Source organism: Felis catus, chromosome A2, assembly GCF_018350175.1.
Source record: "Felis catus isolate Fca126 chromosome A2, F.catus_Fca126_mat1.0, whole genome shotgun sequence".
In the NCBI taxonomy this organism is placed as follows: Eukaryota; Metazoa; Chordata; class Mammalia; order Carnivora; family Felidae; genus Felis; species Felis catus.
The window spans coordinates 13,240,220-13,267,078 of NC_058369.1; the positions used below are offsets into that span (position 1 = coordinate 13,240,220).

At 58.7% G+C, this 26,859-nt stretch overlaps 1 protein-coding gene across 6 annotated transcripts; it reads left to right on the plus strand.

Annotated features, from left to right (window-relative positions):
* Positions 1–26,481, plus strand: FCHO1 (FCH and mu domain containing endocytic adaptor 1). 6 transcript variants are annotated; one of them, XM_006928598.5, is made up of 29 exons: positions 6–70; positions 5,273–5,317; positions 5,550–5,636; positions 6,085–6,155; positions 9,261–9,352; positions 10,384–10,458; positions 11,511–11,652; positions 13,285–13,437; positions 13,537–13,641; positions 14,983–15,081; positions 15,175–15,271; positions 16,198–16,242; positions 16,360–16,438; positions 16,940–16,964; positions 17,290–17,347; positions 17,779–17,957; positions 18,043–18,067; positions 18,405–18,456; positions 19,227–19,318; positions 19,676–19,951; positions 21,779–21,891; positions 22,007–22,094; positions 22,231–22,339; positions 23,038–23,193; positions 23,510–23,642; positions 24,118–24,317; positions 25,209–25,264; positions 25,636–25,800; positions 26,210–26,481. In XM_006928598.5, the coding sequence occupies exons 4-29, from the start codon at positions 6,129–6,131 to the stop codon at positions 26,230–26,232; spliced, it is 2,664 nt and encodes an 887-aa protein (XP_006928660.2). In that variant the 5' UTR covers positions 6–70; positions 5,273–5,317; positions 5,550–5,636; positions 6,085–6,128; the 3' UTR covers positions 26,233–26,481. The 6 variants fall into 6 exon arrangements, with proteins under 6 accessions (XP_019675013.1, XP_006928660.2, XP_044904076.1 ...); XM_019819447.3 differs by lacking the exon at positions 6–70 and adding an exon at positions 3,063–3,166; XM_019819454.2 differs by lacking the exon at positions 5,550–5,636 and having other exon boundaries at positions 1–70.
* The last annotated feature ends 378 nt before the right edge of the window (positions 26,482–26,859 follow it).

The following is a 26,859-nucleotide window of genomic DNA, read 5'->3' on the forward strand; positions in this document are numbered from 1 at the left end:
GGGCGGGCTCGGGTGTCAGAGACCGAGCCGCAGGTGGCGGCGGGCGCGGGGCTCGGCCAGAGCTCGGGAGGTGAGTGCAGTCCTCGGGACCCCTCGAATCCCCTGGCCCGCGCACTCCCCTCATGCGTACCGCGCCCAGTAGCCCAGGAAGCCACTGGGGGTAAAGGCGCGGCAGGGCATGAGGGATGGCGAAATTGGGGGTTGGGGGCTGCGCGGTGGGCGCCCGGCCTCCCAGCGGCCATAATCGGGGGTCTTTGGAGGGAGATAGGGACCCTTCTCCAATTCCCCCGTCTCCTGGCCTAGAATCGGAGCGTGCAGGAGGGCGGCTATCACGTGAGACCCCTCCCCAAATCTCTTTATTCTAAGCCTGGATTTGGGTGCAGGTTCCAGGGCTGCAAAGATGGGGGCGCCGCTCTCCCTCCAGCCTGGGACCCAGGACAGCCGAAGTGGAGACCACTCTCAATTTCCCTCTTCCCAGCTCTGGTCTGCAGACCCCTGAGGACAGAGATGAAGAACCCCCTTCCCTTTTTTCTCCACTGTGAACCCTGATCTGCCTGGAGGAGGAGCTGGGGGGTGGGGGGTGGTCCCCGGGCCCCTCCCCTGGACTGTTCTATCCCAGCCCCCTACCGCAAGGATGAGGTGGGGGGCGTTTCACGGGCATCCTCTGCAGGGACCCCCCCAAAGTTGGAATTCTGGGGAGGGGTCAGCATGGGGACTGGCCAGGCAAGGCCTGGAAGGGCCTGGAGCACGGACTTGGGGGTGGTCCCTGTCTCAGTGGGGGGTGGGCAGCCAGCATCTGTTCTGGAGATTAAAATAAATCGAGGTAAATTAGGATCTTGCCGGAGGCTGACTGCGAGTGGGGTGCGGAGGAGGGTTGTGGGGTGGGCGGCCCCTCCATCTGCCTCAAATCTGGGAGTTGCCTGCCCCAGCCGCAGTGGGGACCAGGAGGCAGCTTTGATGGACCTGCCTCACTGGTGACCTTGGGCAGGTGACAGCACCTTCCTGAGCCTTGGTTTTCTCCTTTGAAAATGGGGCTGAGGGCTTCAGAGGCTGTATTCCACAGAATCTGAAACCCACACACTCCATCATTAGCCAAACTAGAACTTCCCCTTTTGCTTAAGATGTCAGTGGTTTGGGGGTGAGAGGGCAGTGGGTTGGGAGACCCCCTGACATGCCTTGCCGGCCTCTGAGCCTCAGTTTACTGCACCGCAAAATGGATTCGTGGTCACTCTGGCATTGCCGGAAGGGCTATTCTGCCGGACGGTAAAATATATTGCCAAGCTGCGATCATTGGAACAGGGGCTCCACCACCCTGGTCTTACCGGTGGGACTGCCTGGGGCACACCCTGACCCACATATTGTCGCCCACGCCAGGGGTAAGCCAGTTCCTGGGTGGGGTCCTGGGTAGGAGGAGGTGGGAGGCACCAGGCCAGCCCATCTCTTGTCTCTGCAGTGGACACAGGGGTGAGTGTGGGCCTGGGAGTCCAACACCCCCAGGTTTAAATTCGATTCTCCCCCCCCACCCCCACCCCGGGACTTGGCGTGTTCTTCTGTGAAATGAGCTGAATCCCCCTGGGAAGATCATAAGAGACGTGGGAAGATGGGAGCGCTGTAAATACAGACATGGTCATTATAATACTATTACAAAATTAGTGATCATAAATGGGGTCACAGCTGCCTGGGAGCAGGGAGGAGAGAGGAGAGTCTTCAAGGGTGTTGCCTGCTGTGTCTCTAGAGCCCGGCAGCCAGGTACACAGTTGGTGCTCAATAGGTGTTTGCCAGATAGATGACAAAGAAGGAAGAGACTAGTGGGGAGGACTGAAAACTTCCCGAGCCTGACCGTTTGGGCGCCGTAGGACATGGGGCGTGTGCCTCAGTTTCCCCAGCGGGGTAATGGCCACGCCGAGACACCGCCTTGAAGCGAGAATCAACCCGGATTGTGCAAAGGTCACTGGTGGCTGGGCCTGGAAGGGAGGAAGTTCATGACAGAAGATGATCATTGAAAGAGCAGGGCCAAGAGGCCAGTCACAGGAAAGGAAGAGAAAAACCCCAAACGGGCCCAGTAGGAGTCTGCGGGGAGCAAAATGTCAGAGCCTCTTCCATAGGACCCTGGAGGCCCAGAGGTCAGGGTAGGCCCAAGGTCACAGCAGGAGGTCAGGGGCTTTGGACAGGTGGCTTGGAGTTAGTGAGCCCTGCCTTCTTTGCTGACTCTATCCCTGTCTTTTTTTGTATCTGCTCCTGGGTCTGCTCACCTGCTCGACCCAGTGCAGAGCCCCAGGTTTTGGGGGGAATTGGTGCTGGCAGCTCCTGGGGCAGGCGTCAGACAGGCTCTGTTCTCTCCTCCAGGCAGCCAGAGGATGGGGGCATCCCGGTCAACTGACAGCCTGCTGTGTGACCTTGGGCAAGTCCCTGTCCGTCTTTGGGCTTTGCCCTGGTGCTATGGCCCTCTTTTCTTCATCAGATACAGAGGCCACCGTGTCTCAGACACGATACTTTGAGAGGTCCGTGGAAGTGTCTTAACCTCTTTCAAAATCAGAAGGGAAGAAGATGAGCTTTGGGGTCAAAGAAGACATTTTAACATGTAATATTAATATATGCATTTCTGTGCCAATGCAATCGTAACATGTAGTTTAAATTTTTTTTTTTTTTTTTTTGCTAGGGGAAGGGGCCCGTGAAAGTTTTCACGCAGCCCTGCGTTTGAGCCTCGGCTGTACAAACACGAGCATGGGGTCTCCCCCACTCTCTGAGCCTTGGTTTCCCCTCTGCAAAGCAGGCATCATTAGCGCACCTCAGGATGGGGAGATGTGGAAAGCTGAGCCCAGGACAGATGCAATTTAGGGCATGCTGTTATTTCACAATTGTTGTCATGATTGTTATTTGTTGGGTAATAACAGCCCCAGCCGTGGGGCCCCAGGTTCAGGTACCTCAGTTTACCCGTCCTCGGCCGGCCCAGTTCCAGGGAGGTCCCAGGGGTGCTGGTCTGGTGGGGGAGGGGAGGTGGCGGTTGGGAGGTAGGCGGGGCAGGGTAAGCTTCCTGTCCCCCAGGCACACAGGCCTCCTTGGGGCTTGGTGCTGTCTGACGGAAGTGGCAGGGGCCCGCGTGGCTATCTCCTGGTGCCCACCCTGTCGGTCGGGGGGCCCCCAGCTCCACTCGCTGCCCTGTCCGGTGAGTTCAAGCCCTGCCAGGAGGTCCCCATTGCCCCCCTCAGGAACAGAAGTTGGGGGGGGGGGCTCTGCCTGGCCTGGGGTTTGTGGAGAAGCAGCAGGTGTCACTTCCTGGGCCGGGCAGGAGCTTGCGTGGCGGCCACCTTTCGCTCTGCCCCTCTGCCCCCCATTACGGTTCGGAGTGGTGGACCCCCAGAGCCGCATGCGGTGGTTCCAAACGAGAGTTCTTTGGCAGGCAGGCCAGGGACAAAATCACAGGGACCTCAGGACAGTGAGTTCTTTCTCTGTGGCTCAGTTTCCTCATCTGTAAAGCTGGGGTGGAGCCCCATGGTGTGGCTGTGAAGGCTGAATGAACGGGTACCTGTCGTGGGGGGGTGGTGGGGAGCTGGGTACCGACCCACAAACATACTGGCTCTCGGCGCGTTGTGGGGGGAGGGGCAATCTAATCCGAGCTGTGAAAACAGTTGAGATTCTCGGTTTCTGAGGAACTTGGGCCCCGGGGGCTCCTAGTATCCTCTAAGCAGCATCTTCTAGCAGAACTTTCTCTCTCTGTGCTGTCCGATATGGTGGCCACCAGCCCTGGAAGCAAGGTTGGCTCCAAGGAGCTGGGATGGGGGGGGAGGGGGGCGCGGGGGGGGGGCCGTTCATTGTATTTCATTGCACTTCGTTTAAAATTCACTTGCCACGTGAGGTGAGTGGCTCCCATGTCACTCAGCTCAGCCCTAAGGGATCTGGAGATACTCCGGGTCCAAATCGTGGTCAGGAATGAAGAAATGAGATGGGAATTTAGGGCTTTTCACCCTTGGGAGGTCAGCCTAGCTCCGGACCAGACTGGGTTTCCTCTGGGAGGGCACAGTGACTAGGGTTTCTCAAGGTCCCCAGCATCACCCGGCACAGGGTGGCTATTGGAAGTAAATATTTTTTTAATACACGTATTTTTAAGTTGACTTATTTATTTTGAGAGAGACAGAGACAGCATGAGTGGGGGAGGGGTAGAGAGAAACAGAGAGAGAGAGAGAGAGAGAGAGAGAGAGAGAGAGAGAGAGAGAGAAAATCCCAAGCAGGCTCCATGCTACCAGCACAGAGCCCAATAGGGGGCTCGAACCCACCAAGCCGCGAAGATCGTGACCTAAGCCAAAACCAAGAGTCCGACGCTTAACCAACTGAGCCACCCAGGCGCCCCGGGAATATTTGCTGAATGGAATAATTTTTTGCCTGGTGAACTCCTATCCATGCTTCAACCTCCCACCTCCCATGGCCCCCTCCTTCAGTCCAGGCTCCCACAGTCCCTTCTAACGTTTGGCCCAGCCCTGATCCTGCAGGACTGGTGCGTCTGGCTCTACACCCCTAGGCTGGGGGCTCCTCAGGGACCAGACCCAGGACCCAGACCTCGGGTCCCTCTCGTGGACCCTTGCATTGCCCTGGCCACATGGGTACATGGTAGGTGCTGGGTGACTTAGAGAAGTCGAAGGACCTGGGGCTAGACAACAATGGTTCAAATTAAACTCACTTTTAAGATTAGCTAAAGTGGGGCGCCTGGGTGGCGCAGTCGGTTAAGCGTCCGACTTCAGCCAGGTCACGATCTCGTGGTCCGTGAGTTCGAGCCCCGCGTCAGGCTCTGGGCTGATGGCTCGGAGCCTGGAGCCTGTTTCCGATTCTGTGTCTCCCACTCTCTCTGCCCCTCCCCCGTTCATGCTCTGTCTCTCTCTGTCCCCAAAATAAATAAACGTTAAAAAAAAAAAAATTAAATAAATAAATAAATAAAAAATAAAAAAAAAAGATTAGCTGGATGAAGGCAGCCTTGTCCAAGGTCCTTGCTTGGTCCTTTCCCAGTGAGGTCCAAGGAGCTTTCCCTTTTGCGGTCACCAGCCCTGTCCCTGCTGCCACTGTGCCTCCTAGGCTCCCAGCTGCTGCTGAGCTGAGCTGCCCGAGGGGTCATGAATTATGGATGAGGCCTGCGGGCTCCTGTGACAAGCCCAGCGTCGAGAACGTGCCAAGGACACCAAGTGTCCCTCCTTTGCCAGGCAGCTTGGCCCGGCCCCCCTCTGCGGGGAGGCCTGGGTTCCCCCAACAAGACCCCTTCTAGGCATTCCCTCTTGTTTTGCAGATGGGGAAACTGAGGCACAGAGCTGGATAGTGACTCAGACACCAGGTGAACAGTGGCTTCTGGGAGTCGGGCTTGGGACTCGTGGGGGCCCCACTGCCGGCTGGGTCATCATGGTGAGGGGTGAGCTCTCCATTCCAGGGCGTGCATGAGATGCGGACTGGTGTAGAGGGATTTGGGAGACCCCTCCAGGGGTCCTTGGGGACACTTCAGGGACCCCAGCCCCCATGTGGCTGATCACAGTCCCAGTGTCCATTTCTCAGCAGACCCTTTCCAACAGGAGCGGCCCAGCGTGGAGCTGAGTGCTCAGATCTCGATTCAGCTGGCCCAGGGTGAAAATCTGTCATTTCCTGGCTGTGTGACCTTGGCAAGTGGCTTCCCTCTGCAGGGGGCGGGGGGGGGGGTGGGGGGCTCAGTTTTTCCATCTGTGAAATGGCCCTGAGGTTTTCTGCTCAGGCTGAGGGGCTCATCCAGTATTCCAGCCCCCAGTGAACTCCTATTTGTGCTTAAAAACCCCTACTTGTGCCTTTTCCTCTAGACCAAGCTCCCCAGCCCCTATCCTTCTATCTAGTCCAGCTCTGACTGCACAGGACTTGGGACATCTATATCCTGATCTGTCCCCGCTAGAATGGGGGCTACTTTGGGCCAGGCCTGGGGATGAATCATCTCAGGGGCCCTGGCATGCCAGCCTTGGGGCTTTTGGTTCCTCCTCCATCCTTTCTCTTCCTCTTCCACAGGGAGGATAGTTGGAATTTCCCCTCTTAGGCCCAAGCTGGCCATGGCTTTGTAGCTCAAATTTGCCTCTCTTTGGACAGGCACTAAACAGGAACCTGCGGGGGTCTCCACAGAGGCCATCAGGATGTCATATTTTGGGGAGCATTTTTGGGTAAGTACGATGCACTTTTATTTTGATGGGGGCTCCTGGAAGGGCTGTGGGGACTTTTACAGAGCTGGGGGTATGTGGCGGCCTATGGGCAGAGCCTTGGACGGGTGGAGGGTCTGCAAGGTGTCGAAGTTAATGTGGGAGGAGTCAGGCTGGATATGAATCTATACCCTCAGACCTCATGGACCTTGTGACCTTGGACAAGTCCCAGCTTCAACAGGGAGACTAAGGCCCTGAGTAGGATTCTCTTTCCTAAAGTTGCCTAGTGAGAAAGTGCAGAGTCGGGGCTCAAACCCAGCACTGGACTGAACTTCCAGGATCCAGGGTCATTGCATCCAGGGAATTTCCACGTCTTTCCCACCCTGGAGAGTTGGGGGGTTTCTTGACTTGGCCCCTAGTGGCTCCCCTCAGCCCTGTGCCTTCCGGGCTGGGGAGCACATACTGTGACCCAAGGCGGCCAGTGAGACAAAGTTGTTTTCATTCATTCATTTGCTCCCTCCCTCCCTTCCACCATTACTCCACACCCAACCTCCTGTGGAACCTGAGGAGGCCCCCAAGGGGCTTCATCCTGGCTCTGACCCCAAGAAGCCCCCAGTCTGGGAACCATAGAGCCAGCCAGAGAGATCCGCAGCCCTGCAGGGTCACGGCTGGGCCCCCCCGACTTGGGGGCAACGAGAGGAGGGCTGAGAGCCATGTTTCCCATGGGCTTGGAGGGCTGAGATTTTCCAGGATGTAAGAAAGGCATTCCAGGCAGGGGGAACAGCCTGAGCAAAAGCCCAGAAGCGTGACAAGGTTGACTAGTTGAGGGCACAAGGACTCCTCTTCCAGGGCCGGGCTACTGGGAAGCCACAGGGAATGTATGAACAGAAGAATCTAGGAAGGACCAGGGCAGAAAGCCCCTTCCCCAGTTGCGCGCCCTGAGCTTGCCAGAGGAAGCTTGTTGCTAGGTAACTGGTTGCCCCTGGCAACAGGCCTTCTCCCTCCCTTTCCCCTCCCCAGCTGGGGCTCCTCTTACTGCCACTTGCTTTCTTAAAGGGGCCTCACCCCCTTGCCACCTGCTGGGAGGGAGTGGGGGGGAGGGGGCAGAGGGGGGAGGGCGCCTGACCTCCACCGGCTCCCCAAGGGTCAGATTCCCGGGATTTGTCTCTGAATAGCTATGTGACCCCAGCAAGGGGCCCCGCTCCTCTCTGAGCCCCTGTTGGTGCCTCTATGTAAGGAGGTTGACTGTTTGCTGATCAGTTGTTGCCCATGTTTTGGAACCCTGACAGCGGCACCTACATGTATTTTAAATTCCACTTAATGGCATGAGGCACCTACATTTATTTTAAATTCTTTTTAATTGCATGAGGCATGCAAGCTTGCTGCAGAAAATCCAGATCAGCAGAGAGAAAATAGAAGCCACCCCCGATGCACTCCCCACCCAAAGATAGCCTGGTGCAGAGTGGATAAGGGCTTTGAGTTCAGGATTTGATCCGGGGCTCTGCTGGGAGCCCTTGGGCAAGTGACTTTGTGTCTCCAGGCTTCAGCTTTCCCATCTGGGAAAGGGGATATAATTCCTGCCTCCCAAGAGGACTCAGGGAGTACCCTGGGATGTCTTTCACTGGCAAGGTTTCTTTTAATCAGTTGTCTGTATTGGTGGCTCTTTGCTGGGTGTCGCTGGCCTGAAGGAGGCTCCTCCAGTCAGGGGAGATCAAGCCAGAGAGGGAAGCCCTGGTCCCACTGGGCCAAGGCAGGGCTGGAGGCATAGAGGGCACTGGGGAGCCATGAGGGAAGTGTGAGCAGGAGAGGGACATCATCAAGCTGTGTTAGAAAGATCCCTCTGGGGTTGGCCTGGGGGCACGACTGGAGTCCAGAGAGGTTCTGATAAGAGACACAGGCCCAAGACACCCCCTCCTAGGACCCTCGCTGCCAGCACAGCCTGAGAGAGGCAGATACCACTGGGGGCCTTGCCAGGTCTGGGAAACGGGCCAGTGGTTGGCTGCAAGTCAGCCCCAGATGCTGGCCTGGGCAGCGGTGCCTGGTGCAGCCTTACTCGAGGATCCCCTGGGTGGGGCAGGCGGGGGTGGGGGTGGGGGCTGCTGGGCCTGTTTGCTGAGCCCTCCCCACCGTGCAGGAGGCCCTGTGTTCAGCACGCTGCGAGCCTCATCCCACCGAGACCTGTGGGAGGTGGGTGCTGTCCTTGTCCCCATTTGTCAGATGAGGAAACGGAGGCCCAGAGAGGTGAAGTTACTAGCTCAGAGTGACCCAGGGCACAAAAGGAGGCTCTGAGACACATCCCTGGGAAGCAGGAGGGAGCACCACTGAACATTCAGGGAAGTGAGCGTCCGAAGAGGGTGGGCCTGGAACGGATCCTTGACAGGTGGAAGGATTTGGATGGATGGGAAGAGAGGCACCCTGGTGGGCTGGAACAGCCCAGGCAAAGGGACAGTGGTAGGAAGGCACGGTATGTCTTTGCACTGTTTGCCATTTTTCTAGCGAGGCCAAGAGGAAGAAGCTGGGGGATGAGATTGGAAAGCCAATTTTGAGGGGCGCCTGAGTGGCTCAGTCGGTCAAGCGTCCAACTCTTGGTTTCAGCTCAGGTCATGATCTCACCGTTCACGGGCTCAAGTCCCGCGTTGGGCTTCGTGCTGACAGTGTGGAGCCTGCTTGGGATTCTCTTACTCTCCCTCTGTCTCTCTGCCCCCGCCCCTCTCTCTCAAAATAAATAAATAAACTTTAAAAAATGAGGGGCACCTGGGTGGCTCAGTCGGTTAGTCTTCTGACTTCAGCTCAGGTCATGATCTCGTGGTTCGTGAGTTCGAGCCCCACACTGGGCCCTCTGCTGTCAGTACAGAACCGGCTCCGGATCCTCCGATCCTCTGTCTCCCTCCCTCTCTCTCTCTGCCCCTCCTCTACTTGTTCGTTCTCTCTCTTTCTCTCCCTCTCTCTCTTTCTCTCAAGGCCCCCAAGGGGATAGACAGCAGGCTGATTGGCTCAGGCCTGAAGCAATCCCCGCCGCCAAGGGGTTGGGCTTCCGCTGGTTGGCTCCTCCGGCCACGCCCCCGTTGCTAGGCAACCTTTGATGCCTCCTCCACCGCTTTTCTCAGTCTCCACGTCCATCCCCTGCAGGGTGAAAAGAACCATGGCTTTGAGGTCCTGTACCACAGCGTGAAGCAGGGGCCCATCTCCACCAAGGAGCTGGCCGACTTCATCCGGGAGAGGTGAGGATCCCTAGGCTCGGTCCGCACCTGGCCACGCCCCACAGCCCAGTCAGCCCCGCCTGCCTCGTGGCCCCGCCCTGGCTCCGCCCCACCTCTCCCCGGCCCGTCCCACCGCCTCCACTCCACACCCTGCCCAACCTGCTCGAACGCCCTGGAAACCAGCGGTTCTCAACACTGTCAGCCCTGTGCCCGCTTGTCAACAATTCCCAGGTTTCTGACGCCTCCTCCTGAAGAGATGGTGATATGACCTACTTACAAGGGGAATTCTGAAAACTCAGTCTCATGCCCTGAATATGATAAAACACACGTATGAGGAAATAATCGACATTTCGGCATGGAAATGCTCATGCTCCGACATCTATATCCCAGAAAACATAATACATTGAAATTGCAAGGCAGCCTTCTGCCCCCCGGCCACTCGCTAGCTGAATGCGCGTTGAATCCGGGCAGAGTTCAAAAGATTATAACCAGGTTTTTCTCTTTGTGGCCGTCTAGCGAGACCTGTCTGTGCTGTCTAGGACAGGGGCCACTCTTTATTTAGAGAGCCCTCCCGGACCCATCCACGATTGCCCGTGGTACCCTCTGGGTGCCTCTATCAAAAAATGAGCCCGTGGGTAGTTGGTTTTCACAGGGCATATTGTGGCCCCAAACAAAATCGAGGTTCTGTTAACCTGGACAAAAATGTGAGTGGAGATTAGGTAGGCATTAGCGGTGTCTGTCCAGAGGGAAAAAGGTAATAGAAGTTCGTCTCCCGCAGTTAAACAAGACGAAGCATATAAAGCATTTGTAGTATGTGCTCAAAAATTTTTTTATCTGATGCTGTTACTGCTGTTACTCCTGCTGTCGTTAGTAAAGCATATTACTTAACCTCGCCCGTGACTTTCCAAAATGCCTCCTCCCAGCAGGGGACTATACCATCCTCCTTGAGAGCTACTGCGCAGCTGTCTGAATGAGGAAACTGAGGCCCAAGGGGATGGAGTGTCTCCCAAGGGCGCCCAGAACCTTCTGCATCTTTTCTCCATTCTGTTCAGGGCCACCATCGAGGAGACCTACTCAAAGGCGATGGCAAAACTTTCCAAGCTGGCCAGTAACGGGACCCCCGTGGGGTGAGTGGGCCTTGGCTGAGTCAGGGGTCGGCAAGGATGCAGGGTCCTGGGGTATCAGGGGCCTACTCTTGGGTGGACATCTCTTCACACAAGTGATATGTAGAATAGGGAGTCAACCCTCCCCCACGCAAGGGGCTAATTGGACAGGAGAATATAAATCATTCATTCGCTTCCTCCTCATTCATTCATTCAACACATATTTATCTGTTGTGTGCCAGGCACCATTCTAGGTACTGGAGGCCCAGGAGCGATCAAGACAGATAAAACCCCAGTCACCTGCATGCCACGTTCATGTAGGGCGTGCGGCAAGATAGATGTTAACTACAAACATGAACAAAGTCCCTTCCTGGGGTGAACAGCTCTAGGAAGGGGATGAAATGGGAGTGTGAGACAGGTGCTTCCTCTGGGGGGGGGGGGGGCTTGGTTCCGTGAGCTGAGACCTTGATAGCAGCGTGGAGCCAGCTGCAGGGGTGTCTGGGTCAGAGACCCAGGCGGGCAGCTGAGCCAGTGCAAAGGTCCTGAGGCAACCATGGGTTTTGCATGTTCGAGGAAGAGCAAAGAGGCTGGCTGCAGGGTCTGAGTGAGGGACAGATGAGACGGGAGGTTGGACAAGGGTGGGGGGCGGTGCACGCCCGATTCACAGGTGACGTGGTCCCATTGGCATCTGCAGGATTTCCTGGGGCTGCTCTGGGGCAAAGGTTCTGGGGGGGGTGTGGGGGGGAGGCCAAAGAGGTCTTCTGACTATGTAGCTCTGTGAACTTGATTTGGGCAAGTTGAGCCTTAGCTGCCCTTGAGTATCAGCTGGGGCCTGGAGTCCAGAGTGAGGATGCTGGGGCCTCAGAGCCTGGGTTTCAATTTCCTAAGGAGCCTTGGGTGAATTGTGGAGCCTCCTATGCCTCAGTTTCCCCATCTGTCACAGACCTGCCTCCTAGTTGTGGTGCAGCTGCCTCAGCAGGGCCTGGGGCGCGCGGTGGGTGCTGGCAGTGCTGTTTGAGGGGAGACCCTGGGGGGTGGGCCCCGCCGGACCCTGGGTGTGTGTGACCTGTTTCCAGGACCTTCGCCCCGCTGTGGGAGGTCTTCCGCGTCTCCTCAGACAAGCTGGCGCTCTGTCACCTAGAGCTGACGCGGAAACTACAGGACCTCATCAAGGACGTGCTCCGCTACGGCGAGGAGCAGCTCAAGATACACAAAAAGGTGTGTGTGTCGGCGCGGGGCGGGTGGTGACAGTGGCAGGAAGGACCCCAGAACTTAGGGGGGCTTTGAACCTCCAGCTCCTGGCGTGTGTTCCTCCGCGAATTCAGTCGATTCCACCGCGTCAAACCCAGGGTCCCACAGACCTGACCCCGGTCAAATTTCAGGCTCAAAATTCTAGACCAGGGGTCTGCACGCTATGGGACACCGACCAGAACCAGCCTGGTTTTGCACAGCCTGAGAGCTAAGAATGGATTTCGCGTGTTTTTTTTTTTTTTTTAATTTTATGTGTTTGTTTGTTTAGCTATTACTTATTTTTGAGAGAGAGAGAAAGAGACAGGGAGTGAGTGGGGGAGGGGCAGAGAGAGAGGGAGGCACAGAATCCGAGGCGGGCTCCGGGCTCGGAGCTGTCAGCACAGAGCCCGTCGCGGGGCTCGAACTCATGAACCGCGAGACCGCGACCTGAGCTGAAGTCAGATGCCCAACCGACTAAGCCACCCAGGCGCCCCTGGTTTTTACATTCTTAAATGGTGAGGGCGGGGGAGAAGAATATTTCATAATAGGTGAAAACTCTATGACCCTTAGATTTCAGTGCCAGTAAATACAGCTTTATTGGCCTAGAGCCGCATCTATTCCTGTCCAAAGAGGGAGTAGGGGGGCTGCCTGGGTGGCTCAGTCAGTTAAGCGTCTGACTTCAGCCCAGATCATGCTCTCGTGGTCCGTGGGTTTGAGCCCCACATCGGGCTCTGTGCTGGCAATGTGGAGCCTGCTTGCGATTCTCTCTCTCTCTCCCCCTCTCTCTTTGCTCCTCCCCTGCTCTCTCTCTCTCAAAAGAAAGAAATAAATGCCCCCCCCAAAAGAAATGTTTTTTTTAAAAATGGCTAACATGATAGATTTTATGTTATGTGTGTGTTACCCTGAGTTTTTTTTCTTTCTTTCTTTCTTTCTTTTTTTTTTTTTTTTTTTTTTTGGAACTGGGGGACAAGGAAGTTTTCTGCGGGCTAATACAGAATAACCTTGGGAATAGATTATTAAGCTGAATAAGCTGTGACTTAAACAGAGGTTGCCCCTACTTGTCATTAAAAAATGGCCTAGGGGCGCCTGGGTGGCGCAGTCGGTTAAGCGTCCGACTTCAGCCAGGTCACGATCTCGCGGTCCGGGAGTTCGAGCCCCGCGTCGGGCTCTGGGCTGATGGCTCGGAGCCTGGAGCCTGTTTCCGACGCTGTGTCGCCCTCTCTCTCTGCCCCTCCCCCGTTCATGCTCTGTCTCTCTCTGTCCCAAAAATAAATAAACGTTGAAAAAAAAAAATAAAAAAAAAAATGGCCTAGAACAAACACATCTGCTTGTCTATGTGCTGATTATTTCTGGAGACAGATCTACTCCTAGGCAGAGGCTTGGGAGGCTGGGGATCAGGGAGGGGTAGGTTTTTCCCTGAGCTCACCCCGTGAAACTTTCTGAGATAGGAACTATGTGTAACTCTCCCCTACTTAAAAAAGTTAAAACTTTTGAAAGCAATAGAATACTCAGAAAAAAGTAATCGGTGGAACCTGGGTTTCAGAGCCCGGGATTTCCCAGTGGACACCTGCTGGGGGCTTCAGGGCCTACCCATGCTCCCCCCGCCCCCGCCCCCTGCAGTGCAAAGAGGACGCGGTGGGCACCCTGGACGCCGTGCAGGTCCTCGCAGGTGTCAGCCAGCTCCTGCCCAAGTCCCGCGAGAACTACCTGAACCGCTGCATGGACCAGGAGCGGCTGCGGAGGGAGAGCACCAGCCAGAAGGAGATGGACAAGGTGGGCCTTCGGCCGCGGGTCCCCGGCTGCCGTCGGCCCTCTGCAGACCCAGGGGATGCTCGTCCCCTCCCGACCTCATCCCCTCCCTGTGCCTCCTAGGCAGAGACCAAGACGAAGAAGGCGGCAGAGAGCCTGAGGCGCTCGGTGGAAAAATACAACTCAGCCCGCGCAGACTTTGAGCAGAAGATGCTGGAGTCGGCTGTGGTAAGAAGCAGGCATCGGTGCCTTGGAGACCCACACATCCCTTGGCCCAGGATCTATGGGCGTCGGAAGTCCAGAACCTCTGAAACCCTCGCCTCCCGGGAGCCTTAGAATCACAGGTTTAAAGGCATAGAATTCTAGAGACTGTTAGCTGTTGCGGTGGTGGTGGTTGTTGTTGGCATTATTATTTCAAGAGCCAAATCCTTTTTGTGCCTCGGTTTCCCCCTCTGTAAAATGGGAAGAGTAACAGTACCTGCCTCACGGAGTTTTTGTGAAGATTAAAGGAGCCACTCTCTGTGATGTTTTCAGACTCGGACTGGGTGCATGGACACCTCTCTAGAAGGGATTACAATTTCTACCGTTACGGATGAGGGTTTTGAACAGGGCAGGGCAGGGTTTAGAAGCCAAGAGCCTACTGATGGTTCATGGTGGCTGAAAGACCTGGGTTCTGCCCCAGTCTCCATTCTTCACCAGCTATGTAACCTTTTTTTTTTTTTAATTTTTTTTTTTAACGTTTATTTATTTTTGAGACAGAGAGAGAGAGAGAGCATGAACAGGGGAGAGGCAGAGAGAGAGGGAGACACAGAATCTGAAACAGGCTTCAGGCTCTGAGCTGTCAGCACAGAGCCCGACGCGGGGCTCGAACTCACGGACCGCGAGATCGTGACCTGAGCTGAAGTCGGCCGCTTAGCCGACTGAGCCACCCAGGCGCCCCTATGTAACCTTTTTATAAGACGCTATGCCTCTCTGGAACTACTCAAATGTGTGAAAAGCACATTGGAATGTCAGGATTAGGAACCGGATTTTTTTTTTTTCTGACTTTCTATCCGCAAGTGATAGAAAGTTGCAAATGATAGAAACCTTCATTCAAACTGACAAGGAAGATTAAAGGCTCAGGGGACTGAAAAGTTTGCAGGGAGAGCTTCAGGCATGGTTAGATCCAGGTACTCAACTGGTGTTAAAGTTGTGCCTCTCTGCTTTTTGAGTCTGTTTTTCTCCCTGGGGACTTCACTCCCAAGCAGAGATGCCCCTCCTGGGTGTGCGTGGGTGTGTGTGTTTGTTGCGGGGGGGGGAGGGGGAGCGGGGTAGGGGCAGTGGCACCCGTTCGCAGCAAAGTGGCCACCTGCAGCCTCCACATGGATCCCACCATCTCATTGACTCAGGGTATGAAAGTGTCTCTTTTCCCATAGTTTTAGCCAAAGTCCCAGGGAAGACTCTCATTGGCTCTTCCCCGCCCAGTCACTGAGGCCAGGGGGGTTGGAACGTTCTGATTGGTCAGGCTGGGTCACCTGGCCGCTCCTCGTGGCCTCCACCTTCCTGTTTGCCCCTCCCCTCCCGGCTCAGCGTTTCCAAGCCATGGAGGAGACCCACCTGCGGCACATGAAGGCACTGCTAGGCTCCTACGCCCACTCCGTGGAGGACACCCATGTGCAGATCGGGCAGGTGAGTGGCCCCAGGGGTGGGAAGCGAAGCAAAGGGTGCCAGGCAGGAGGGCCCTGGCCGTGCCTGGTTACACGCTTCATCCGCCTGGCCCAGGTGCACGAGGAGTTTAAGCAGAACATAGAGAACGTCAGTGTGGAGATGCTGCTGAAGAAGTTTGCAGAGAGCAAGGGCACAGGCCGGGAGAAGCCTGGTGAGTTGGGACATCGTGGGGGTTGGGCTCTGGGGCCACAACTACAGGGAAGGAACAGGACTCAAGAGGCAGGAGACTGAACCTCCCTGCACCTCGGTTTCCTCATCAGAAAAACGGGCCGATGACAAATCTAACTCCCCAGCCCACATAGGAACAGTATTTGATGCCCCATCTTTTTATTATTATTATTATTTATTATTATTATTTATTTATTTATTTAAGTAATCTACACCCAGGGCTGCCTGGGTGACTCAGTCAGTTGAGCGTTGGATATGGGGCTTGAACTCACAAACTGTGAGATCATGACCTGAGCTGAAGTCAGATGCTTAATTGACTGAGCCACCCAGGCACCCCTTCATGGCCCATCTTATGTGTAAATCTCTTACAACCAGATACCAGAGGGACCTTGAAGGCCAGGCCCAGCCTTTCATACTTTACCCTGAGGGCCCAAGGGAGCCATTGAGGACTGTTGAGCAAAGGACCAATTTGAAAAAACAATGTCCAAATGAGAGGTCAGGGAGGAGTTGAAGAGCAAAAGTGTCGGGGTCAGATCTGGGTTTGTGTCTGTTCCTCACTACTTGCTATATGACCTTGGATGTCTGTCTTGACTTCTCTGAGCCTCAGTCCCCTGTACAGACTCACGGTCCATCCCCTGACCCACTCGAGTGCCTGTGAGCAATGCCGGAAGTAGAAAAAGTAACTCGGGCATCGCTCCGTCCGGTGCATCCCCAAGGGGGACCTGGGCCCCTGGCCCATCCCACTCATGACCATCTCTGGGGCTGGCTCAGCCCCTTGGCTTGCGCACTGGATGCCCGCTGGCCCCGAGCTCCGATGCAGGTGCCATTGTGAGCCCGCGGGTGCTTCGCTGCCCTTCCCCGGGCCGGGTCTCCCGGCCAGGCTGAGTTTCTCCGTCTCTTCCATCCCAGGGCCTTTGGATTTCGAGGCATACAGTGCAGCTGCCCTGCAGGAAGGCAAGTACGTCTGGGCCTGGATGCCCAGGCTGGACAGACGCTGGGGGTGCGGGAGGCAGATCTGAATGGGAAGGGGGCACCCCCGGGGCTCAGCTGCACCCCCTCATCTGTTCTCAGCAATGAAACGTTTGCGGGGAGCCAAGGCCTTTCGCCTCCCAGGACTGAGCCGGCGGGAGCGGGAGCCCCCCGCAGCTGTGTGAGGAAGCACCCCTGCCCAGCCCTGGCCCAGGCTAGCCCGGGATCCCTTCCCCCTTCCCAGGCTATCCCAGAAGTCCCCTGCTGAGGGTGGCCCCGGGAGAATTCCTGTCCCAGGCTATCCCAGAACCTCTGTCCCTGGCTAGCTCAGTTTGACACTCCCCAACCTAATCCCAAATCCTTCCTCTTGTCAAGGTCAGTCCTGGTGGTTCCCTGCCGAGGCTAGCCCCTCCATTCCCGACCTCCTCGAGCCAACCCCTCAGAGTAGCCCCAGGTTCCTCCCCTGCCAAGCTGTTTGCGGAGACCTTGTGCTCAGCCAACTCCAGACTCACTGCCCCCAGCCCCAGGCAAACCCCTGGGTCCTATCACCGGGAGGACCAGCTCAGGACATCGTGGCCCAGGGGCCACCCCCAGGCGCCATGTCTAGTGTTGGGGGGGGGGGGTCAGGAGCATGCAGGTGAGGTGGGAGAGCTGACATCAGTATCTCTTTCTCCATCCCCAGAGATTCCCTGGAGCCCGATTCAGGGGTGAGTACCGGGCTGCGAGTGCGAGGGGTTCAATCCCACCTTGGGCCCCAAGCCTGGAGCTCAGGGAGCTAAATCTCATCCCGGCTGCGTGTGGAGCCATGTGGGAGGGACTGATGTCCCTACTTAGCTTCAAGGTGCCCCTCAGTCTTACTGCCATGGCGTGCTCTCTTCCCTCAAGCCCCTGCTTGCACCAGGGAAGACTGTTACTGCCACTGGGACTGTTTTTAGGCCCGAGTCCGGGCCCAGAGGTGGGAGGGGCCGTGGCAGGGAGAGACGGGAGGGAGGTTCGGTAGCGGGGAGCCTGACTCCCTGCCTGTCCCCGCAGACGTGTCCAGAGGTGGATGAAGAAGGTTTCACTGTCCGGCCTGATGTGACCCAGAACAATATCCTCCCGGTGCCCCCTGGCGGCAACTGTGGGCACAGCAAGGACAAAGCGCTGTGGGGCAGTGATCCCTCCACGAATAGCGACCCTCTCTGCGTACATCCTGGCGGGGAGGGGCGGGGGGGCGCCCTTCAGGGTAGACAAAGCAGATTGAAACGAAGAATCCTCAGGGCTGAGGAAGAGAGGCAGGGCGAGAGCCAAGGGGGCTTCCTGGAGGAGAGGGCACCCGGTGTTGGGGTTTAGCATCAGACCAAGAGTTTGCCGGTTAGGGCCAGGCGTGCTTGTGCAAAGACTTGGGGGCAAAACCGTGGTGTCGAGGCCGGGGTGGCAAGTGGTGATGGACCGGATCGTGCAGGGCCTTGAAGGGTTTGAGCAGGAAGGGGTGGGTGACCCCCGTGTCGGGATCCGCTTGGCCCCTTGACTGCGGTGCACGCACGGCGGAGCCCTCCCGTTTTTCCTCCAGCGACTCGGACTTCGATGATGAGGAACCCCGCAAGTTCTACGTGCACATCAAGCCCGCCCCTGCCCGCGCCCCGGCCTGCAGCCCCGAGGCAGCTGCGGCGCAACTCAGGGCCACGGCTGGCAGCCTCATCCTTCCTCCCGGCCCAGGGGTGAGGCGTAGGAGGGGTGTTCGCGGGTGGGGCCGCTGGGGCTGGCTGGCTGCGCCCGACCTAACGCCACCCACTTTGTCCACAGGGCACCATGAAACGCCACTCTTCACGTGAGCAGCCTCCGAAGGGGTCTCGGGTGTGGGGAGGAGCACGAAGAGGGGAGGCTGGGCCTGGAGTATGAGTGTGGCTTTGAATCCCAGCCCTGCGGTGTAAGCAGGCTGCTTACCCCTTCTGACCCTCAGTCTCTTCTTCTGTGAAATGGGGTCATTGCGAGAGTTAAATGAGAGCTGAGACAGGTTGGCTCGGGCGCAAAGCCCTCTCTGCCCGACTGGCTGATCACCTTGGACAGCTGGCTGGACAGGCCCAAGCCGTAGTCTCTTGGTCTGTGACCGAGGGGCCACTGGAGGCAGGGTGACAGGAAGGCTCAAGGTGTTGTATCTCTCCTAGGGGACGCTGCCGGAAAACCACAGAGGCCTCGATCTGCCCCAAGAGCCAGCAGGTGGGTCCTATAGCGGGGGGGATGGGGGGTTGATGGGGACACACTGGGCCGCTGCCTCCCTGTGTCTCTGCCTCCCCCCCTCTCACCCTGGCAGGGAGTTGAGGGCATGCTGTATTTGAGGAACCACTTAGTCGTTCATTTGACGAGCATTTATTGAGCACTCGCTGTGTACTCCTTCTATTCTGGGTTCAGAGACATATGCCCAAGATAGGTCTTCCTTCTCAGATTCACATTCTCGTGGCCCAGGTTTTGTTTTTAAGCGTTTATTTATTATTGAGAGACAGAGAGACACAGAGCATGAGCAGGGGAGGGGCAGAGAGAGGGGGAGATACAGAATCAGAAGCAGCCTCCGGGCTCCGAGCTGTCAGCGCAGAGCCCGACGCGGGGCTGGAACTCACGAACCGTGAGATCATGACCTGGGCCCAAGTCAGCCGCTTAACCCACTGAGCCACCCAGGCGCCCCATCGTGGCTCGGGTTTGAAGAACAGCGAACAAGTTAGAGCACGTTGGATACTTCCAGATGCTGTGAAGAAACTAAAGCAGGCGGTGTGGTGGGAGATACCAGCGGGCAGCTTTAGTTGAGGCCCGGGAGGCTGCTCTGGGATGGGGGTGGGAGGTTTTGAGCCCAGCCTTGAAGACGGCAGGGTGTGGCCTCAGGGAGGGCTGGGGACACAGAGCTCGGGACCAGGAACGGTCTGTGCGCGGGCCCTGAGGAGGGGAGGAGACGTGGAAAGGATAGAAACCATCCCTGTGTTCCGCTTGGTCCACAGCTGTGCGGAGAAGCTGCAGTCAGATGAGCAGTTTTCCAAGAACCTCTTTGGGCCGCCCCTAGAGTCGGCCTTTGACCACGAAGACTTTACAGGTGATGGGGGTGGGGACTTCGGGGCCACAGGCTTGGCTAGCGAGATGGGTGGGTCCATTGCCAGGGCAGGTTTGGCGGGGGACAGGCTGGAGGGAGCACTTGGGGGTCCTGTGTAGGCAACTGAGAAGATAGACTTGGCAATGAGATGGTGGGCGGGGCCGACGAGAAGGCGGGGAGTGTAGGTGACGATGGGCAGATGGGCGGAGCATCGGTGGAGGTGGAACTGACCAGAGGGCCTGGCCTGAGGGGGGTGGGCCCCTCCTCGGCGTGGGCGTGGCCTGCAGGAGGAAAGAAAGGGCCTCGGTGTGGGCGGGGTCTGGAGCTGGCGCCCCCACCCCCCCCAACCCCCCCCTCTAGGCTCCAGCAGCCTCGGCTTCACCTCCAGCCCCTCACCTTTCTCCTCCTCGTCGCCCGAGAATGTGGAGGACTCCGGCCTGGACTCGCCATCCCACGTGGCGCCTGGCCCCTCCCCGGATTCCTGGGTCCCCCGCCCCGGCACCCCGCAGAGCCCACCTAGCTATAGGGCACCGGCCTCCGAGTCGAGGGGGACACGGCCCCTGCCAGCATCGGACTCGCCGCAGCCCCTCGCCCCATCCCCGGGTCCCTGGGGGCTGGAGGCTGTGGCTGGAGGAGGTGAGTCCAGGAGTCTGAGAGTCATCAGAGCCCTGGGTGGGGAAGACTGAGCGCCTACTGTGGCCAGGGCCTGAACGGGCGGCTGGGGACACAGCCCAGAACCTTCACCCTGGCAGGGACAATAATGAGATAGACATTTAACAAAGTGGAGGTCGCAGGTGCCTGGTGAGGGCTCCGAAGGTTGGAACCTCCCTGAGGAGGTGACATTTGAGCTGAGATTTGTTGGAGGTGAGGAAGGAGCCATTGGGATGTGGTGGGGGGTTGGCGGGGGGGTGCTTCCCAGCAGAGGGCGCATCCTGTACAAAGGCCTTGTGGTGGGTAGCTGCCTAGGCCCTCTGAGGAACAGCTCGGGGGCTGGGGGGTGGGCCGTGAGGCCAGAACAGAGTGATGACCCGGAAGCGGAGGGAGAGGAGCGAGTGATGTCAGCAGGGAGATGGGCCCGTGCAGGGTCTGGGACCTGATGGGAGTGATGTGAGCTTTACTCCTAGCAAGGTCTGGGCCACAGAGGGGCTGTGAGCGGAGGAGTAGCGGCACCTGGCTCAGATCGCAGGCCCCCTCTGTCCACCTGGGGGGCGAGGGTGGGAGCTGGAGACCAGGGACGGGAGTCCAGGGAGGTGGGGAGACGCGGGCGCGAGGGCACAGGGCTGAGACAGCAGAAGGGTCAGGGAGGAGGGCTTGCGGGTGGCTGGCTGTTCTTCCAGGAAGGGACAGGAGGGGCAGGGAATGTGGGGCGGAAGAAGCCCGGGGCGTGTTGGGACTGGGCCTTTAGACGTCAGGCGGACCGTGGGCCCTGAGTTCGGGGGAGTCCAGCTTGGGGCACCCCAGGCACAGCTGTGTGAAGCGGGAGGGGAGGCCCCCTGGGAGAGGGCAGGGCCTAGTGCTACAGGTCGGAGGAAGAGGCAAGTGAAGGGGGTGGGGGATGGGCTCTCCTGGGGGCCTGAGTCAGAGGGCTGTGGGCTTCCACCCCATGAGGTCCCCAGAAGTGGTGACAGGGGTGCTTGGCACCATCCTTGAATAGAGAAAAGAGCCGGTTCGGAGCTGGGTCAAGGAAGGGCCCAGGAGAGTGAGTGTAGACCACGGTGTAGACTAGTCCAGTTGAGTGGTCTGAGCGGCACTATGGAATTAGGGCTCTCAACCAAGCCTGTTCTGCCCCCTGGGGGACACTTGGCAGTGTCACCCGTGATATTAGACTGTCACCACTAGGGGGGGGTGGGCTACTAGGGACATCTGCGGTGGGTGGAGGCCAGGGAGGCTGGTCAGCGCCCCACGGTGCCCAGGACAGTCCCCCCGGAGAATGCTCCAGCCCCAGGCGTCAGCAGCGCGGCTGAGCAGCCCTGGGGAAGAGGGGGGCACGTCTCGGGGGTGGGTGGCAAGGGTCACCGAGGAAGCAGAGAAAGGAGAGGAAACTGAGTTTCATGCAGTCACTAGTTAATCTTCACGGGTGAGACTCGGACAGAGGCCAGGGTGGGAGGCTACCTCATCCTCACAGAGAGGATGAAGGTCACGGAACTGCTGATGGTGGATGAAAACGCCTGCCGCGTTCCCCCCCCCCCCCCCCCGCCCCCCGGACTGTGCCTGCCTCCTGAGCATCCAGCCCTTGCTTGCGCGCTCCCAGTAACCTCCCGTCCGGCTGGTGTCTGGGAGGCCGGGGGTTGTGGATGGCCTCTGCAGTCCTGTCCGGCAATTCTCTCCGCGGCCCCGAGACCTCAGACCCAAGGGGTGTCCCCAGAATAAGCCCGACTCCCAGTCTGGGGCCGAGTCCCTTCTCTGGGGCGGCCCGAGGGGCCCAGGGCAGCATCTGAGCTCTGTCTAACGCTCGCTCCGCAGACCTGATGCCTGCCCCTGCTGACCTTACAGCCAGAGACGGTCTGGCAGCCCCGCCCCGGAGACCCCGCACCAGGAAGGTGTCCTGCCCCCTCACGCGCAGCAACGGGGACCTGGTAGGGTGAGGGGGCGCGCGGCAGGAGGGGGGCTGGGGGCGCCTCTGGTGGGGGCACGGGCAGCCTCAGGGCACTGCTCCTGGGTGATCGCAGCCCGGCCTGTCTCCTTCCCCAGTCCCGGTCTCTGAGCCCCTCCCCGCTGGGCTCCTCGTCCGCCAGCACCATCTCAGAACGGCCTACCTTCTCGTCGCAGGCAGGACACGGTATGGGGGGCGGCCCTGGGCCCTTCTCGGGCATCACTAAGTGATGCGTTGGAGGCCCGGCGGGCAGAGGGTGGGTTCTGGAGCCTGGGACCTGTGCCCACTCTGTCTGTCCCTGTCCCCTCCCCTCCGCCACCAGGAGTCTCCCGGGGACCCAGCCCTGTGGTCTTGGGCTCCCAGGATGCCCTGCCTGTGGCTACAGCCTTCACCGAATACGTCCACGCCTACTTTCGAGGCCATAGCCCCAGGTACGCAGTGGTCGGAGAGAGTATAGACAGTGACAGGGACAAACAGGACTCTCTGGGGCCTATGCGTCTAGGGTCCAGGAGAAACAGCCTTCCGGTGTGTTTCCTGACCTGCTTTACCACGGAAGGGCCTTGAACTCTGGGCCAAGCAACCAGGCCCCTGTCCCGAGGGCAGTGGGAACCACAGAGGGTGTTTGAGCAGGGCCCAGGCCTTGCTGTAACCACAGTTGAGAGCAAGTCCCCTAAGGCTGCTGTGGGCATCACACTGAAGGGAGCAAGGCCCTTGGCGGGGTGGGTTAAGGGTGAGTTGAGGGGCCAGGAATAATCTGGGAGCAGTCCTCAGCAGGAAAGATCAGACCACACATAGGAGAGAGTATTAGGCCTGAAACCCAAGCTGAGGACCGTATTATAACTGTTTTGCTTTGAGCTTCCTGGCGGCCTAGAGGAAAAGAGAACTAGGGAAAGGGGATGTTTCTGCCTTCTTCAGCCCAGTGTGGTTTCTTCCCGGTGCCTGGATGGCTGTCCAGGGAAGGACACAAGGAGGGGAGGCTGGGAGTGAGGATGCCGGGCACGGTCAGGGCCTTGCTTCTTCTGGGGAGCCTGGGGGGCCACAAGCTGCAGCAGAGCCAGGAGAGAGGGGAGGACGAGGTACCAGGCAGAGCCCTGAGCCAACACGCAGTCTCCTCACCCCCCCACCTCAGCTGCCTGGCTCGAGTAACCGGGGAACTGACCATGACCTTCCCTGCTGGCATCGTGCGTGTGTTCAGCGGGACCCCACCCCCACCTGTCCTCAGCTTCCGCCTCGTGCACACGTCCGCCATTGAGCACTTCCAGCCCAATGCTGACCTGCTCTTTAGGTACTATAGGGGGAGTGGGGGGGTCAGAGGCAGGGGGGTCCCGGGAGCTCCCCGACGGTGAATTCCTGCTCTGCCTCCTGGGATTTGCTGTGTGGCCCTGGGCACATCACTGTCCCTTCTGAACCTCATTTTTCTTTTCTCCTTTGCTTCCCATCCCCCCCCCTCCCCCTGGGGGGGGGTGGGGGTCATGCTCTACTGGCCCCAAGGTGAGCCAGGGAATCTGCATCTTTAGGAAGCCCTTGGGGTAGGTCAGATGCCGAGGGCCTTGGGGAAGGGGCCTCCCAGGGGTTGGGGTGATTATTCCTGGTCTCCGTAGTGACCCCTCCCAGAGCGACCCTGAGACCAAAGACTTCTGGCTCAACATGGCGGCTCTGACTGAGGCCCTGCAGCACCAGGCAGAGCAGAATCCAGCTGCCTCCTACTACAATGTGGTGTTGCTAAGATACCAGGTGGGCCGTGTGGATGGGCCCTGACGGAGGGAGGGTGCAGGGAGGGGCTGGGCTGGCAGGGAGAGCAAGCAGTGGCAATGGGGGCGGGGGGGGGGGAAGGGGGGGTAAAGAGAGCAGAGGGAGCAGGGGAGGGAGTCAGGGAGGGAGCCAATGAATGGTGGCTGGGTGGGCGTTTGCCGGGGTGCAGATGGCACCATTATGGAAATTAGAAGAGGGCCTGTCCCAAGGGCCCTGCACCAGCACCTGCCCACCGCTCTGTCGAAACCGGGCGCTCTCTCGCCCTCTGCTGGAAACATGGCGTCACGCGGACCCCGATCTGCGGTGTCTCTGAGGGAGAAGGATTAGGCCCCACCGAGTGGTCTATGCGGTGATGACGCTGAGCTGGGTCTGAGTTAGGTCCTGGTGGAACAGCACGTGCTGGGGCAGGACCAGAGGGCCTCAGCTGCGTGCTGTCTCCTGTTCTCGCCCCTCCTAGTTTTCCCGCCCGGGTCCCCAGTCTGTGCCTCTGCAGCTGAGCGCCCACTGGCAGTGCGGGGGGACCCTCACTCAGGTGTCGGTGGAGTACAGCTACCGGCCCGGCGCCACGGTCGTGCCCACGCCCCTCACCAACGTCCAGATCCTGCTGCCCGTGGGGGAGCCCGTGACCAACATCCGCCTACAGCCAGCCGCCACCTGGTGAGGGTGTGCGGGAGGGAGGCCGGAGGAGGCTCAGCACTGGCCCAGGACCCTCCCGGGCCTCCCCTCGATGCAGCAGCTAAAGGGTCCCCCGTGGGTCCAACCGTTCCGTGTGCACTCGCCTTGCTTAGAGCCGAGGACGACACGCTGAACCATAATAATGTTGGACACCAAGGGCTTCCTGTGTGTCAGGCGTGTTCCACGTGCTCCATACACGCTGACCGGCTCAGGGCTTCTAGCAACCCCTTGAGGTGCGGACAGCCGTCATTCCCACTTACGGAGGCAGAACTGAGGCACAGAGGGGCCGAGTCGCTTATCTGAGGTCATACCAGGATTTGAACCCAGACAGCCCCTCTCTGCCCTGGGCTATTTTTTTGGAAGTTTCTTTCTTTTGAGAGAGAGAGTGCACACGGGCGTGTGCGCGAGCAGGGGAGGAGCAGAGAGAGAGGGAGAGAGAGAATCCCAAGCAGGCTGCACGCTCTCAGCACAGAGCCTGACCTGGGGCCGAACCTCAACGAACTGTGAGACCACGACCTGAGCCGAAAGCCAGAGTCTGCCGCTTGACCGACTGAGCCGCCCTGGCGCCCCTGCCCTGGTCTCTTTAGTCGCCACGCAGCGTTGCCTTTGTTTCGTGCCAAAGCTAGAACCTGGCGCAAAGAAGCCAGGCTTAAAGGACTTGAGTGTGTGATCTAAAGATGCTGCGAGGCCCTGGGGTCCCCGGGGACCAGCTGCTCCATACCCCACACCCATTTTACAGATGGGGAAACTGAGGTGGGGGAGAGGGGACCTGGCTTGCCGGGGTCGTGTAACTTGAGAGGTGACCAAGCTGGGACCCTGGGCTCCCCGTGTCCTCTCGGGGAGAGAGCTGACCAAGCTTTTTCTTGATGCCAGGAATCTGGAGGAGAAGCGGCTCCTTTGGAAGCTTCCAGATGTGTCTGAAGCAGGGGGTGAGTTATGGCTGTGCAGGAGATCGCGGGGGTCTCGGGTGGGAGGGGCTTATTGAAAATGGGGGAGAATTGGGGATGTGCTCGGGGTGGCGGAGCGTGGGCACGAAGGAAAGCTTGAAAGGGCTGTGACAAAGCTGTGAGGGAGGACACGGCGGGAGGCAGGCATAGCAGGTACAAAGGCCCTGAGGCAGAACTCCTTTGCAAATTACACATAGCCCCACGGGGCCAAAGGAGGAGGGTACCGGGGCACAAGCGGAGGTCAGAAGGGGCAGACGGCGGCCACAGATCAAAAGGCCCCAGGAAGAGCCCAGGTCACAGCAGGACTCGACTCGGGCTGAGGCCGGGGCACGGCTGACCTCAGGCCTCCCCAGGCTCTGGCCACCTATCCGCCAGCTGGGAGCCCTGCTCGGGGCCCAGCACGCCCAGCCCTGTGGCTGCCCAGTTCACCAGCGAGGGGGCCACTCTGTCTGGCGTGGACCTGGAGTTGGTGGGCAGCGGCTACCGCATGTCGCTTGTAAAGAGGAGGTTTGCCACAGGTATGCCCCCCCCCCATCCGGCTGCTGCGCCTCCCTGGAGCCGGGCCCCCTGCTTCTGCCAGGGCGCGGGGGGAGGGGGAGGAGTTGGGGCGTTTGGGAAGGTCGGTGGGCGTTGGGCCCTGGAGGCCCAGGTTGGTGGGCTCAAGTGGGGAGAAGTAACAGGGCCCCAGTGGGAGGGGTCAGGAAGGGCCCCCCGTAGGGTGTCCTCGCCAGGACCCAAGGCAGGAGGCCAGAAGCCTCACTGCCACGCAGCTCCCAGCCCATTCCCCTGCCGCCACAGGGGCTGCTGGGGCCCACGGGGCACCCGGAAGAGTGAATTACAGGGGTGCTTTGAGGAAGATTGGGAGGTCCCAGGGTAGGGGCAAGGGATCCCCCCTCTTCCTCCCTGCTCACGGTGCCACCCGCACAGGGATGTACCTGGTGAGCTGCTGAGCCCGCAGAGGCCGACCGGCACCGCTGGCCCCAGCTCTGCACTGTCCTGGTGCTCGCTGACTGACCCCCGCCTTCCTGCCGGACCCTGGGCGCCCCCCCCCCGCCCCCCGACTCCGCGGAGAGGAGACCCACACCCAGCCTGGCTGAGTCTGAGGGTCACTCCTGCTCCAGCCAATTCTCACGCGGGTCCTCGGACTTTTAATGTTCTTTGAATAAACACTTTATTTTCTAATAAAATAAATAAGCCTTTTCCTGCTCCAGGAAATTTCCTTCACGTCGCCGGAGAGGAGAGGAAGGGAAGATGGCTGGATGGGTGGGGAAGATATAATAGCCCTAATGTTCCCTCATCACCCCGCCCCCCACACTATGCAAGGTGGCACCAGGGGGAGAAAAAGCCAGACACAGGCGCCCCGGGCTCCATGGACATCTGGAGCTAGCAGAAGGGACTAGAGGAACCCAGAGGAGGATGTCAGATTCTTCCTAAAGAGAGGGCATTATAAATGGGGCTCTGACGTATGAATAAGAGTTTGCAAGATGGGGATGGGCATCCCAGGCAAAGGAATGGGGACTTGTGAGTCCTGAGAGAAATCAGTCAATCCACAAACATTAATTGACTACCTACTGTAT